Raw genomic sequence first — 14,460 nt, forward strand, 5'->3', positions numbered from 1 at the left:
AGGACTTTGTAAGATTTTTTAGGAGGAATGTCCACTAATGGTAACACGTACAACCTTAGATCGGCCTGCGTAAGTAGCAGGGCTTTGTAAGATTCCTTAGAAAGAATGTCCACTAAAGGTCACAGCACTTACGACCTTAGATCGGCCTGCGTATGGAGCAGGACTTTGTAAGATTTTTTAGGAGGAATGTCCACTAATGGTAACACGTACAACCTTAGATCAGCCTGCGTAAGTAGCAGGGCTTTGTAAGATTTCTTAGGAGGAATGTACACTAAGGGTCACAGCACTTATGACCTTAGATGGGCCTACGTATGGAGCAGAACTTTGTAAGATTCCTTAGGAGGAATGTCCACTAAGGATAACACGTACAGCCTTAAATCGGCCTGCGTATGTAGCAGGGCTTTGTAAAATTTCTTAGGAGGAATATCCACTAAGGGTAACACGTACAGCCTTAGATCGACCTGCGTATGTAGAAGGGCTTTGTAAGATTCCTTAGGAGGAATGTCCACTAAGGATAACACGTACAGCCTTAAATCGGCCTGCGTATGTAGCAGGGCTTTGTAAAATTTCTTAGGAGGAATATCCACTAAGGGTAACACGTACAGCCTTAGATCGACCTGCGTATGTAGAAGGGCTTTGTAAGATTCCTTAGGAGGAATGTCCACTAAGGGTCGCAGTACTTACGCCCTTAGATCGGCCTGCGTATGGAGCAGGGCTTTGTAAGATTTCTTAAGAGGAATGTCCACTAAGGGTAGCACGTACAGCCTTAGATCGACCTGTGTATGTAGCAGGGCTTTGTAAGGTTTCTTAGAGGGAATGTCCACTAAGGGTCACAACACTTACGCCCTTTTCGTTGGTGTGATTGTCATTACAAGTGGGCTTTATATGTCACGGACTTTTCCCGTTCATTGATAATACTGCTTGAGGTGTTCAGCATTCCAAGGATAGGATAAAGGTCTACCCTCCAAGTCTTCCAGCTCATATCCCCCTTTTAGCAGGACCTTCGTTATCAGATAGGGGCCCTCCCAATTCAGGCCTAGGCATCCACTGCCTACCTCTCTTGTGGGGAGGAATACTTTCCGTAATACGAGGGATCCTACTTCGAATTCTCTTTTTTGAACTTTTTGATTGTAGTACTTGACATTTCGCTGCTTGTAAACGGCATTTTTAAGTTCAGCATTGTTCCTTTTCTCCTCGGTTAGGTCCAGTTCCGTACGAAGAGCCATGTGGTTCCTTTCTTCATCATAATCAGTTATACGCAGCGAGGGAATGCTGACTTCTAGTGGGATCACAGCCTCTACACCGAAAGCCAGTGAGAATGGTATTTCTCCCATGTTAGTCCTTGTAGTGGTGCAATAAAACCATAGCACACTAGGGAGTTCGTCGGCTCGTCCTCCTTTAAACAAGTCGAGTTTTGCTTTCAATGTATGCTTAATAATTTTGTTAATGGCTTTGACTTGGCCGTTTGCCTGCGGATGGTTTGGCGTTGAGAAATATTTCTTGATGTCGAACTCTTCACAGAAATCTGAAAGTCGTGCTTTGTCGAACTGTTTTCATTATCCGTAACAATGGAGTGAGGTATGCCGAACCTGCAGATGATTGATTTTCACAAAAAGTCGGTTGTTTTCTGTTCGGTGATCTTGGCAATTGGTTCTGCCTCGGCCCATTTGGTGAAGTAATCAACTGTGACGATGGCGAATTTTATACCTCCTTTTCCAACGGGCATAGGTCCAATTAGGTTGACCCCCCATTTCACAAAGGGCCAAGGTGCTGTTACTGGGTTCAACTCGCACGATAGAGCATTTATGATGGGGGCGAGGTGCTGGCATTTGTCATATCTTTTGACAAATTCAAGGGAATCACGTCTTATTGCAGGCCAAAAGTATTCTTGTCGTATGATCTTGTGGGCTAGTGAGAGCCCACTTGAATGGTTTCCACATATTCTTTCGTGAACATCTTGCACGGCATGCTAAGCTTCTTTTTCATTTAAACACCTTAACAAAGGTGTAGAATATCCCCGTTTGTATAGTACATCGTCAATGAGTGTATACCTGACCGACCTGATTCAAAGCTTTCTAGCCTCTGCAAAATTTTTGGGACATTTCTCGATTTTTAGGTAGGTGACGATCTCATCCTGCCAGGTTGGTTTGGGGTCTATCATCATATGGACCACTTTGTCCAGCTCGGTAGACGATAGGGATATTCTTCCCATGGGGATGCTATCGAATTCTTCAATTCCCTCACTGGTGGCTAGCCGGGCCAGTGCGTCGGCGTGATCGTTCTGCGATCGGGGAATTTGCTTGAGTTCGGTGGTGTTGAACCTTTCAAGTTCTTTTCTTACAACTTGTAGATAGTTGTCCATTCTTTCTTCTTGCGCCACATATACACCGTTGACCTGATTTATGACTAGTTGAGAGTCGCTGTGTATGATCAGGTCGGAGATCCCCAACCCTGAGGCCATCCTTGTGCCGGCAATGAGAGCTTCGTACTCTGCCTCATTATTTGAAGCTTTAAAGTGAAATGGCAAGGCTTTGCAGAATATGCGATGTTCAGGGTTGATTAATACGACGCCTGTCCAGATCGTTCTCCAGTGGATGAACCATCGACATAAAGTCTCCATGGGGTTTCTTTTTGTAGTTCCTCGATTGGGACGTTGCAGAACTCAGAGACAAAGTTGGCGAGTGCTTGGCCCTTGATGGTGGAATGTGGCGTGTATTTGATATCGAATTGTCCGAGCTCGACTACTCATTTTACCATTCGACCTGAAGTGTTGGGACTTTATAGTGTTTGCCTTAATGGAGAGTTGGTGAAGACCTCAATGGGGTGTTCCAAAAAATATGGCCTTAGTTTTCGTACGACCATCAGCAGGGTGAATGCCAGTTTCTCTATAGGTGAATATCTGAGCTCGGCTTTGTGAAGCGCCTTGCTTACATAATTGACTGGGTGTTGAACACTGTTCTCTTCCCGGGTTAGAACCGCACTAATGGCGTGTTCTGAAATAGATAAATAAAGCTTCAGGACCTCGTCGGCCTTAGGTTTTGAAAACAATGGAGGCTGAGCTAGTTGTCTCTTTAGCTCGTTAAATGCATCCTGGCATTCTTTGGTCCATTCGAACTTCTTTCCTCCTCGTAACGTGTCAAAGAAGGGTTTGCAACGGTCCGTAGACTTGGAGACGAACCGACTGAGGGCGGCAATCCTTTCGGTTAAACTTTGTACCTCTCTAGGTTTAGTTGGAGGCCTCATTTGGATGACAACTTGTATTTTTTCAAGATTTGCCTCGATTCCTCGGTTGTTCACAATGTAACCTAGGAATCTTCCAGAGCTGACCCCAAAAGCACATTTCCTTGGGTTCAACTTCATTCCATACTTCCTCAGTATATCAAACATTTCGGTCAGGTGCTGACAGTGATCCTTGGCCTTGATGCTTTCAACTAGCATAACGTCAACATGCACTTCCATTTTTTTTTCCGATCTGTTGGGAAAACATGGAATTTACTAGTCGTTGGTAGGTCGCACCAGCGTTTTTGAGACCAAATGGCATTACTATGTAGCAGTAAAGACCTCGGTCAGTTACAAACGAGGCATGTTCTTGATCTGGGCTGTACATCGGTATCTGGTTATATCCGGAATACGCGTCCATGAAGCTGAGTAGTTCATGTCCGGCAGTGGCGTTCACCATTTGATCTATTCTTGGCAAAGGAAACTGTCTTTTGGACATGCTTTATTGAGGTCGGTGAAGTCTATGCATACCCTCTAATCTCCGTTGTGTTTTTTCACAAGGACCGGATTTGTGACGCACTTCGGGTATTTGGCCTCACGGAGGAAACCGTTTTGCAATAGTTTTTGCACCTCCTTGTTGAGTGCTTCATATCTTTCAAGGTTCAGAGGTCGTCGTTTTTGCTACTTTGGCCGAACTGAAGGATCCACCAGTAATTTGTGGCATGCGATGTTGGGGTCTATTCCTCTCATGTCCCCGTTATTCCAAGAGAAGACATCAAGGTTTTGTCTAAAGAAGGCCACAATTTCGTTTTGGGTGGATGGCTGCAGCTCGCGCCCGACTTTGAGCTCCTTTGTTGGGTCCTTGGCACAGACTTGAACTCCTTCTAGTTCTTCGACGGGTTCTCCCCCTTCTATCATGGTCCGCGGGTCTAGTGGTATGAGCTCGAATTCCCATACATTTGCCTTATGCACTCCCGGGGAGTTGCGTTGATGGCTGGTACAGGTTTCCCTCATAGCGGTTGTTTGAGGGTCCTGTCATCATGGAGAACTTGTTGGTGTATTCGTTTCATGAGAGTGGGTGTGAAATGGATTTCTGGAATTTGAGCTACGACTCATGGCTCTCGGATTTTTTGGAGAGAATGAGACTATTTGTCACAATTAGGGCCCTTCCTCTAGCGCCAAACTGTCGACATCAAAATTAGCAAGGCTAATCTTAAGCCAACTTTAAGAAAAAAAGGGCTATTTATTGTTGAAAAAAAGATCACAAAATATGTTTAGAGAGTGTAATTATGCCTTGAGTTGTTGTATGAAACCACTTGCCCTTTACAAGAGTCTTATTCAATTATTTATGCATAGTTTCAGTAGACATTACATCAAATCAGTCAAATCAGCAACAGTACCTCGGGTCGCCGGATTCTCTTGTGATTGGTCGATGAGGCCGGTGGCCATGTGTCAATATTTTCCCCAAGTAATGATGACCTGCAAGGGGCTGGAGGTTCAAGACTTAGGATTGATTGTTCCGGGCGGTGATGATGTCACATGTGGCAAGTGTATTTGATTGATAGGGTGATGTGACAGGGGATAATTATGATGTTTTTCTGAGATAACGACAGGATTGTCCGACCTGGGAGTAAGAACTGAACTCACATATAAACTAAGATAGGGTTAGCGAACTATTTTTATTAGATCGGAGTTCGGATGTCAACAATGCCTTCATCGAATCGCTTAAAGTTTGTTTAACAAAGATCGAACATAGATTCATTTGAATGAGTTTATGTATGAGCATGTTTGTCATTGATGTAATTGTGGATTACTTTATGTATGACTCCGACATGTAAATACGCAAAAACGATATTGGGTCGTGTTTATCTAAGCAAAAAATTTAGTGTTAATTTTAACAATAGGCTTTTTTAGTGGTGGAGTTTTAAATCTGTATGCATCATGATGTGGAGTTTTAAATCTTGTAAACATATTTAATTGCTCTTTTAATCTATGGTTGGGTTCCGGAGAGTCTTTCTAAATTTACTGATGAACACTTTAGAGGCTAAAAATAAATACTCCAATAAGCATTCTTAACTGAAAGATTGGATTTGAACTAACATTTACTCTCATATGTTATGCTACTTGTCAAACAAATTTATCCTTCTCTATATGTTTTTTTTTAGTAATTTAATGTTGTTCCTCATTTTTTTCCTAGAATGTTTGTTAGCTACGCCGATACAATTAGTTTTTATGATCATTTTCTATTTTAAAGGGGATATACTACGATGGGCCTTTGATTTTCTTGAATTGTTTTCGATTTTTTGATTTTTTTAAAAAAAATTTCCCCGGTTTACAAAGGTAATCCCAAATTGTATTTTGAAATGATTATTATTTTGCAGTTTCCTTTAAGATCCTATTCGTGACCAACATTGTTCTGTTTAGATATTTTTCCAACTAAGATGTAAATTAGTTGAAATTCTAGCTATGTTTAAGGAGTGCATGTCTACAAATTTAGCTTTATTGAGAAACATGTTTTGTCTATGCTACATATGAAGAAAATTGGAATAAAAATAACATAAAAGGAAACCCAGTGAAAAATATTAACTGCATGAAGCTAAAAACATATAACTGGAATGGATAATAAGACATGATTGATGGTATTGAGCTCAATTGATGCGGTTGTTCTTGTTGAATTATTAATAGTAAGTCTACAAGTAAGAAGTGAGGAATCTCTCAATAACAGCTACAGAATCTGCCTCTTTAGCCTGTAAAATTTAAAATAGACTAATTTGGATCGTGTCTCGAAGACTGAAAGAATATTCAATGGCATAATGGCATTCATAGGTATCATCACGATGAAAGTCATATATGCTTCTCTTTTTACTCCATTTATAGGATGGAGTGGGTGCTATTTTTGTGAACACTATCCTCACTGGTATTCAGTAGCGGAATTTGGAGGCAAGTTTGTTGTAGGGTGGCGACAACCCCACAATTATTTAGTTCATTTAAGGTTGATTCAACCATCCACAAAATTCACAGACATGGCGATTGAATGGCGGTAAGGGATAACCCATGCGGATGGTTTTATATAATCATTGTTCAAAAGAGCAATCAAATATCTTCATATAAAAGTTCTCCTTTGTTTACAGGTACAATATAAACATTATATCACACAAACCAACGATTTTGTCAAGATATTTAGTTGTTCTTTTGAACTATGTTAGACTTTCGGAAGACTTCTTTTTAAATTGGTGATGCTTACTTTGGAAGAGGCCCCAACTCTATATTCCAACAGCATAAACCACTAAGAGGTAATACCATGTGATATTTAATACATCTACCAAATTTATGATTCAAGACCTTTATTATATTACATTTATATTCATTTCTTATAATGTCCTTATAGGAAAATAATTCCTTACATACCAAAGAGTTGTCCGAAAGAGAGTTTGCCCCACCATGACCTCAGCTGCTAGGTATGAATATCTGTAGCAAGCTAACAAGTATGTTTTTGCTAGCTTTTTGCTTCTTTGTGGATTTTTTTTTTTTTTTTTTTTTTTTTTTTTTCTTTTTTTAAAAAAAAAATTTAAAGACCAAGTAGTTTAGTTAGTTGTGTCTTTGATTGATTTTTTATCTATGTTGCATTAATTTATATATATTTGCGAACTAATTATTTGTTATAGTTTCGAGAAGTTCATATTCGGTTTAGAAGTTTGCAAGATTAACATGTGGGCAATAGACGTCACGAATAACAAGTATGACGTATACAATCACTAAATAATATTTTTTTAACTTAAAACTTTTTAGTGTACGGAAACCCAACTCGCAAGGAAAAAAAAGGAAAAAGAAATAAAAAGACCAAACAAATTTAATGTCATTTACTTGAAATAAAATTTATTCGTTGGTCAGAGAACCCAACGTTGGGTTCATCACGAGATTTTTTTCTCCACTTCACAGATTAGAGTCGTTGCTCCTACAATCGCCTCCCGCAATAACATAAACACGTTCAAAATCCTTTGCATTTTGAAATAGTTGTTACTAAATCAAAAAATAGCGTCTGAAAACCCTTTACGTGTTAAAATAAATTTTTCTATTTGTGGGTTTGGACGTTTGGTTATTTGAAAATAACATTTTTTTAACTTAAAACTTTTTAGTGTACGGAAACCCAACACGCGAGGAAAAAAGGGAAAAAGAAAAAAAAAAGACCAAACAAATTTAATGTCATTTACTTGAAATAAAATTTATTCGTTGGACTGAGAATAGTTGCTCCTACAATCGCCTCCCGCAATAATGTAAACACGTTCAAAACCCTTTTCATTTTGAAATAGTTGCTACTGAATTGAAAAATAGCATCTAAAAACCCTTTACGTTTTAAAATATTTTTTTCTATTTGCGGGTTTGGACATTCGGTTATTTGAAAATAACATTTTTTTAACTTAAAACTTTTTAGTGTACGGAAACCCAACTCGCGAGAAAAAAAAAGGTAAAAGGAAAAAAAAAAGACAAAACAAATTTAATGTCATTTACTTGAAATAAAATTTATCCATTGGACTGAGAATCCAACGTCGCGAGATTTTATTTTTTTCCACCTCACAAAGATTAGAGCTATTGCTCCTACAATCGCCTCCCGCAACAACGTAAACACGTTCAAAACCCTTTGCATTTTGAGATAATTGCTACTAAATCAAAAAATAGCGCCCGAAAACCCTTTACGTGTTAAAATAAATTTTTCTATTTGTGGGTTTGGACGTTTGGTTATTTGAAAATAACATTTTTTTAACTTAAAACTTTTTAGTGTACGGAAACCCAACTCGCGAGGAAAAAAAAGGGGAAAAAAAAAGACCAAACAAATTTAATGCCATTTACTTGAAATAAAATTTATTCGTTGGACCTCGAACCTAACATTGGGTTCGGTTAGGTTCTTCGAGATTTTTCTTTCTCCAACTCACATATATTAGAACAGTTGCTCCTACAATTGCCTCCTGCAATAATGTAAGCACGTTCAAAACTCTTTGCATTTTGAAATAGTTGCTACTAAAAATTAAAAATTAGCGTCTAAAAACCCTTTACGTTTTAAAATAATTTTTTCTATTTGTGGGTTTGGATGTTCAGTTATTTGAAAATAATATTTTTTTAACTTAAAACTTTTTAGTGTACGGAAACCCAACTCGCAAGGAAAAAAAAGGAAAAAGAAATAAAAAGACCAAACAAATTTAATGTCATTTACTTGAAATAAAATTTATTCGTTGGACTGAGAACCCAACGTTGGTCTCAATGAGCCCAACGTTCGGTTCTGCGAGATTTTTTTTCCACCTCACATAGATTAGAGCAGTTGCTCCTACAATAGCCTCCCGCAATAACGTAAACGTGTTCAAAACCCTTTGCGATTTGAAATAGTTGCTACCAAATTTAAAAATAGTGTCTGAAAATCCTTTACGTTTTAAAATAATTTTTTCTATTTGCAGGTTTGGACGTTCGGTTATTTGAAAATAACATTTTTTTAATTTAAAACTTTTTAGTGTACGGAAACCCAAGGACAAAAAAAAGAAAAAAAAAAGGCCAAACAAATTTAATGTCATTTACTTGAAATAAAACTTATTCGTTGGCCCGAGAACCCAACGTTAGGTTCTTCAAGATTTTTCTTCCTCCAAGTCATATATATTAGAACAGTTGCTCCTACAATCGTCTCCCGCAATAACGTAAACACGTTCAAATGCCTTTCCTTTTTTGAAATAGTTGCTACTAAATTAAAAAATAACGTCTGAAAACCCTTTATGTTTTAAAATATTTTTTTCTATTTGAGGGTTTGGACGTTCGGTTATTTGAAAATAACATTTTTTTAACTTAAACCTTATTAGTGTACGGAAACCCAACTCGCGAGGAAAAAAAAGGAAAAAGAAAAAAAAAGACCAAACAAATTTAATGTCATTTACTTGAAGTAAAATTTATTCGTTGGTCTGAGAACCCAACGTTGGGTTCGATCAATCCAATGTTGGGTTCATCGCAAGATTTTTTTTCCCATTTCACATAGATTAGAGCCGTTGCTCCTACAATCGCCTCCTGCAATAACATAAACACATTCAAAATCCTTTGCATTTTGAAATAGTTGCTACTAAATTAAAAAATAGCGTTTGAAAACCTTTTACGTGTTAAAATAAATTTTTCTATTTGCGGGTTGGGACGTTCAGTTATTTGAAAATAACATTTTTTTTAACTTAAAACATTTTAGTGTACGGAAACCCAACTTGTGAGGGAAAAAAAAAGGAAAAAGAAAAAAAAAAGACCAAACAAATTTAATGTCTTTACTTGAAATAAAATTTATTCGTTGGACTGAGAACAGCTGCTCCTATAATCGCCTCCAGCAATAACGTAAACACGTTCAAAACCCTTTGCATTTTGAAATAGTTGCTACTAAATTAAAAAAATAGCGTCTGAAAACCCTTACATGTTAAAATAATTTTTTTTATTTGCGAGTTTGGACGTTCAGTTATTTGAAAATAACATTTTTTTTAACTTAAAACTTTTTAGTGTATGGAAACCCAACTCGCGAGGAAAAGAAGGAAAAAAAAAGACCAAAAAAATTTAATGTCATTTACTTGAAATAAAATTTATTCGTTGGTCTGAAAACCCAACGTTGGGTTCGATCAATCTCCCACTTCACATAGATTAGAGCCGTTGCTCATACAATCGCCTCCAGCAATAACATAAACATGTTCAAAACCCTTTGCATTTTGAAATAGTTGCTACTAAATTAAAAAATAGAGTGTGAAAACCCTTTACGTGTTAAAATAAGTTTTTCTATTTGCAGGTTTGGACGTTCGGTTATTTGAAAATAACATTTTTTTAACTTAAAACTTTTTAGTGTACGGAAACCCAACTCGCGAAGAAAAAAAAGGAAAAAGAAAAAAAAAAGACCAAACAAATTTAATGTCATTTACTTGAAATTAAATTTATTCGTTGGACTGAGAAGAGTCGATCCTACAATCGCCTCCCGCAATAATGTAAACACGTTCAAAACCCTTTGCATTTTGAAATAGTTGCTACTAAATTAAAAAACAGCGTCTGAAAACCCTTTACGTGTTAAAATAATTTTTTTATTTACGGGTTTGGACGTTAGGTTATTTGAAAATAACATTTTTTTAACATAAAACTTTTTTGTGTATGGAAACCCAACTCGCGAGGAAAAAAAGGGGAAAAAAAAGACCAAACAAATTTAATGTCATTTACCTGAAATAAAATTTATTCGTTGGTCTAAGGACGCAACGTTGGGTTTGATCAATCCAACATTGGCTTCATCACGAGATTTTTTTTCCCACTTCACATAGATTAGAGCCGTTGCTCATACAATCGCCTCCAGCAATAACATAAACATGTTCAAAACCCTTTGCATTTTGAAATAGTTGCTACTAAATAAAAAAATAGCATCTGAAAACCCTTTACGTGTTAAAATAATTTTTTCTATTTGCTGGTTTGGATGTTCGGTTATTTGAAAACAACATTTTTTTAACTTAAAACTTTTTAGCGTACGGAAACCCAACTCACGAGGAAAAAAAAGGAAAAAGAAAAAAAAACCAAACAAATTTAATGTCATTTACTTGAAATAAAATTTATTCGTTGGTCTGAGAACCCAAAGTTGGGTTCGATCAACCCAACATTGGGTTTATCGCGAGATTTTTTTCCCCACATCACATAGATTAGAGCCGTTGCTCCTACAATCGCCTCCCTCAATAACATAAACACGTTCAAAATCCTTTGCATTTTGAAATAGTTGCTACTAAATTAAAAAATAGCATTTGAAAACCCTTTACGTATTAAAATAAATTTTTCTATTTGCGGGTTGGGACGTTTAGCTATTTGAAAATAACATTTTTATAAATTAAAACTTTTTAGTGTATGGAAACCCAACTCGCGAGGAAAAAAAAAGGAAAAAGAAAAAAAAAAGACCAAAACAATTTAATGTCATTCACTTGAAAAAAAATTTATTCCTTGGACTGAGAACAGTTGCTCCTACAATCGCCTCCCGTAATAACGTAAACACGTTCAAAACCCTTTGCATTTTGAAATAGTTTCTACTGAATTGAAAAATAGCGTCTGAAAACCCTTTACGTTTTACAATAATTTTTTCTATTAGTGGGTTTGGACGTTCGGTTATTTGAAAATAAAATTTTTTTAACTTAAAACTTTTTAGTGTTCAGAAACCCAACTCGTGAGAAAAAGAAAAAGGAAAAAGGAAAGAAAAAGACCAAACAAATTTAATGTCATTTACTTGAAATAAAATTTATTCATTGGACTGAGAACCCAACGTCGCAAGATTTTATTTTTTTCCACCTCACAAAGATAAAAACCGTTGCTCCTATAATCACCTTCCGCAACAACGAAAACACGTTCAAAAGCCTTTGCATTTTGAAATAGTTGTTACTAAATTAAAAAATAGCGTCTGAAAACCCTTTACATGTTAAAATAAATTTTTCTATTTGCGGGTTTGGATGTTCAATTATTTAAAAGTAATATTTTTTTAACTTAAAAGTTTTTAGTGTACGGAAACCCAACTCGCGAGGAAAAAAATGGAAAAAAAAAGACCAAACAATTTAATGTCATTTAGTTGAAATAAAATTTATTCGTTGGACTGAGAACCCAACGTTGGTCTCGATGAACCCAACGTTCAATTCTGGAAGAATTTTTTTCCACCTCACAAAGATTAGAACAGTTGCTCCTACAATCGCCTCCCGCAATAACGTAAACTCGTTCAAAACCCTTTGCGTTTTGAAATAGTTGCTACTAAATTAAAAAAGTGCGTCTGAAAACCGTTTACGTTTTAAAATAATTTTTCCTGCTTGCAGGTTTGGACGTTTGGTTATTTGAAAATAACATTTTTTAATTTAAAACTTTTTAGTGTACGAAAACCCAACTCGCGAGGGAAAAAAAGGAAAAAGAAGAAAAACTAGACCAAACAAATTTAAGGTCATTTATTTCCTTTTCCTATCTAATATGTGAAAATTCTGTTGAGTCTCTCTTTATTTCCTTTGGTCTACTTTTGTTTTTGCTCGTGGTGATCTCTACCTCTGGACATTGGAAGATTGGCAATAGGATATGGAAAGGAAGTCTTTCATATGTGGTTAAATTTGTTTCAGTTATAGATTAAATGAAGCGTTAGGATTCCATATTTATGTTCAATTTTCTTCATTGTTAGGTACCCATGTTTTTTTTCTGAAATTGCTTCTAAAAATTCGCAAGCTTTGAAAACTATAAACCAGGTAAAGAATTCCTTTATTACGTTTAAGATCAGTACTTGGCGATATTATGAATCTTGAATATGCTTATGGATAATCAATTCTAATGTTGAATTGTGGTTTAATCTCATTCTGTTGTGTTCACTTGGATATTTGAAATAAAGTGTATGAATTGTGGTTTAATCTCATTTTGAAATAGTTGCTACTAAATTAAAAAATAGTGTCTGAAAACCCTTTACGTTTTAAAATAATTTTTTCTATTTGCGGGTTTGGACGTTCGATTTTTTGAAAATAATATTTTTTTAACTTAAAACTTTTTAGAGTACGGAAACCAAACTCGCGAGGAAAAAAAAAGGAAAAAGAAAAAAAAAGTGTCCCAACAAATTTAATGTCATTTACTTGAAATAAAATTTATTCCTTGGCCTGAGAACCCAACGTTAGGTTCTTCGAGATTTTTCTTTCTTCAACTCACATATATTAGAACAGTTGCTCCTACAATCGCCTCCCGCAATAACGTAAACACGTTCAAAACCCTTTGCATTTTGAAATAGTTGATACTAAATTAAAAAATAGGGTCTGAAAACCCTTTACGTATTAAAATAATTTTTTTTATCTGTGGGTTTGGACATTTGGTTATTTGAAAATAACATTTTTTTAACTTAAAACTTTTTAATGTACGGAAACCCAACTTGTGAGGGAAAAAAAGGAAAAAGAAAAAAAAAAGACCAAACAAATTTAATGTTATTTACTTGAAATAAAATTTTATTCGTGAGACTAAGAACCCAACGTTGGGTTCATCGCGAGATTTTTTTTCCCTCTTCACATAGATTAGAGACGTCGCTCCTACAATCGCCTCCCGCAATAACATAAACACGTTCAAAACCCTTTGCGTTTTGAAATAGTTGCTACTACATTAAAAAATAGCGTCTGAAAACCCTTTACGTTTTAAAATAATTTTTTTCTATTTGCACGTTTGGACGATTGGTTATTTGAAAATAACATTTTTTTAACTTAAAATTTCTAGTGTACGGAAACCGAACTCGCGAGGAAAAAAAAGAACCAAACAAATTTAATGTCATTTACTTGAAATAAAATTTATTCGTTGGTCTAAGAACCCAACGTTTTCATCGCAAGATTTTTTTTCCCACTTCACATGGATTAGAGTCGTTGCTCCTACAAGCGCCTCCCGCAATAACGTAAACACGATCAAAACCCTTTGCATTTTGAAATAGCTGCTACTAAATTAAAAATAGAGTGTGAAAACGCTTTATGTGTTAAAAATAAAATTTTCCATTTTCTAGTTTGAGCGTTCGGTTGAAAATAACATTTTTTTAACTTAAAACTTTTTTGTGTGCGGAAACCAAACTCGCGAGGAAAAAAAAAGGAAAAAGAAAAAAAAGACCAAACAAATTTAATGTCATTTACTTGAAATAAAATTTATTTGTTGGACTAAGAACCCAATGTTGGGTTCATCGCGAGATTTTTTTTTCCCACCTCACATAAATTAGAGCCGTAGCTCCTACAATCACCTCCTGCAATAACATAAATACGTTCAAAACCATTTGCATTTTGAAGTAGTTGCTACTAAACTAAAAAATAGAGTGGGAATACCCTTTACGTGTTAAACTAAATTTTTCTATTTGTGGGTTTGGACGTTCGGTTATTTGAAAATAACATTTTTTTAACTTCAAATTTTTTAGTGTACAGAAACCCAACTCGCGAGGAAAAAAAAAGGAAAAAAAAGACCAAACAAATTTAATGTCATTTACTTGAAATAAAATTTATTCATTGGATTGAGAACCTAACGTTGGGTTCAATAAACCCAACGTTGGGTTCATAGCGAGCTTTTTTTTTCACCTCACATAGATTAGAGTCGTTGCTCCTACAATCGCCTCCCCCAATAATGTAAACACATTCAAGACCCTTTACGTGTTAAAAAAAAGAGACCAAACCAATTTAAAGTCATTTACTTGAAATAAAATTTATTTGTTGGGCAACCCAACGTTCGGTTCGGCGAGATTTTTTTTCC

The 14,460-nt window shown here is 35.8% G+C and overlaps 1 protein-coding gene and 1 long non-coding RNA gene across 2 annotated transcripts; one reads left to right on the forward strand and one right to left on the reverse strand.

Moving 5' to 3' along the window:
- Positions 1 to 905: 905 nt before the first annotated feature.
- On the reverse strand, positions 906 to 2,620 carry LOC111408320. The gene is made up of 3 exons (XM_023038091.1): positions 2,171 to 2,620; positions 1,708 to 1,969; positions 906 to 1,525 (listed from the first exon to the last, which is right to left on the reverse strand). The coding sequence occupies exons 1-3, from the start codon at positions 2,618 to 2,620 to the stop codon at positions 906 to 908; spliced, it is 1,332 nt and encodes a 443-aa protein (XP_022893859.1).
- Positions 2,621 to 5,522: 2,902 nt separating this feature from the next.
- Positions 5,523 to 6,728, forward strand: LOC111408185. The gene is made up of 3 exons (XR_002705293.1): positions 5,523 to 6,259; positions 6,351 to 6,512; positions 6,608 to 6,728. It is a non-coding gene; the product is annotated as an uncharacterized LOC111408185 (long non-coding RNA).
- The last annotated feature ends 7,732 nt before the right edge of the window (positions 6,729 to 14,460 follow it).

The sequence above is a fragment of the Olea europaea genome, chromosome 13, assembly GCF_002742605.1.
Source record: "Olea europaea var. sylvestris chromosome 13, O_europaea_v1, whole genome shotgun sequence".
Classification (NCBI taxonomy): Eukaryota; Viridiplantae; Streptophyta; class Magnoliopsida; order Lamiales; family Oleaceae; genus Olea; species Olea europaea.

Coding starts and splice junctions, on each gene's coding strand:
- LOC111408320 (XM_023038091.1), bottom strand. CDS start 2,620: ATGGAGACTTTATGTCGATGGTTCATCCACTGGAGAACGATCTGGACA. Junction 1,970..2,170: donor CTACCGAGCTGGACAAAGTG/GTCCATATGATG, acceptor AAAGAAGCTTAG/CATGCCGTGCAAGATGTTCA. Junction 1,526..1,707: donor TATGCCCGTTGGAAAAGGAG/GTATAAAATTCG, acceptor CACGACTTTCAG/ATTTCTGTGAAGAGTTCGAC.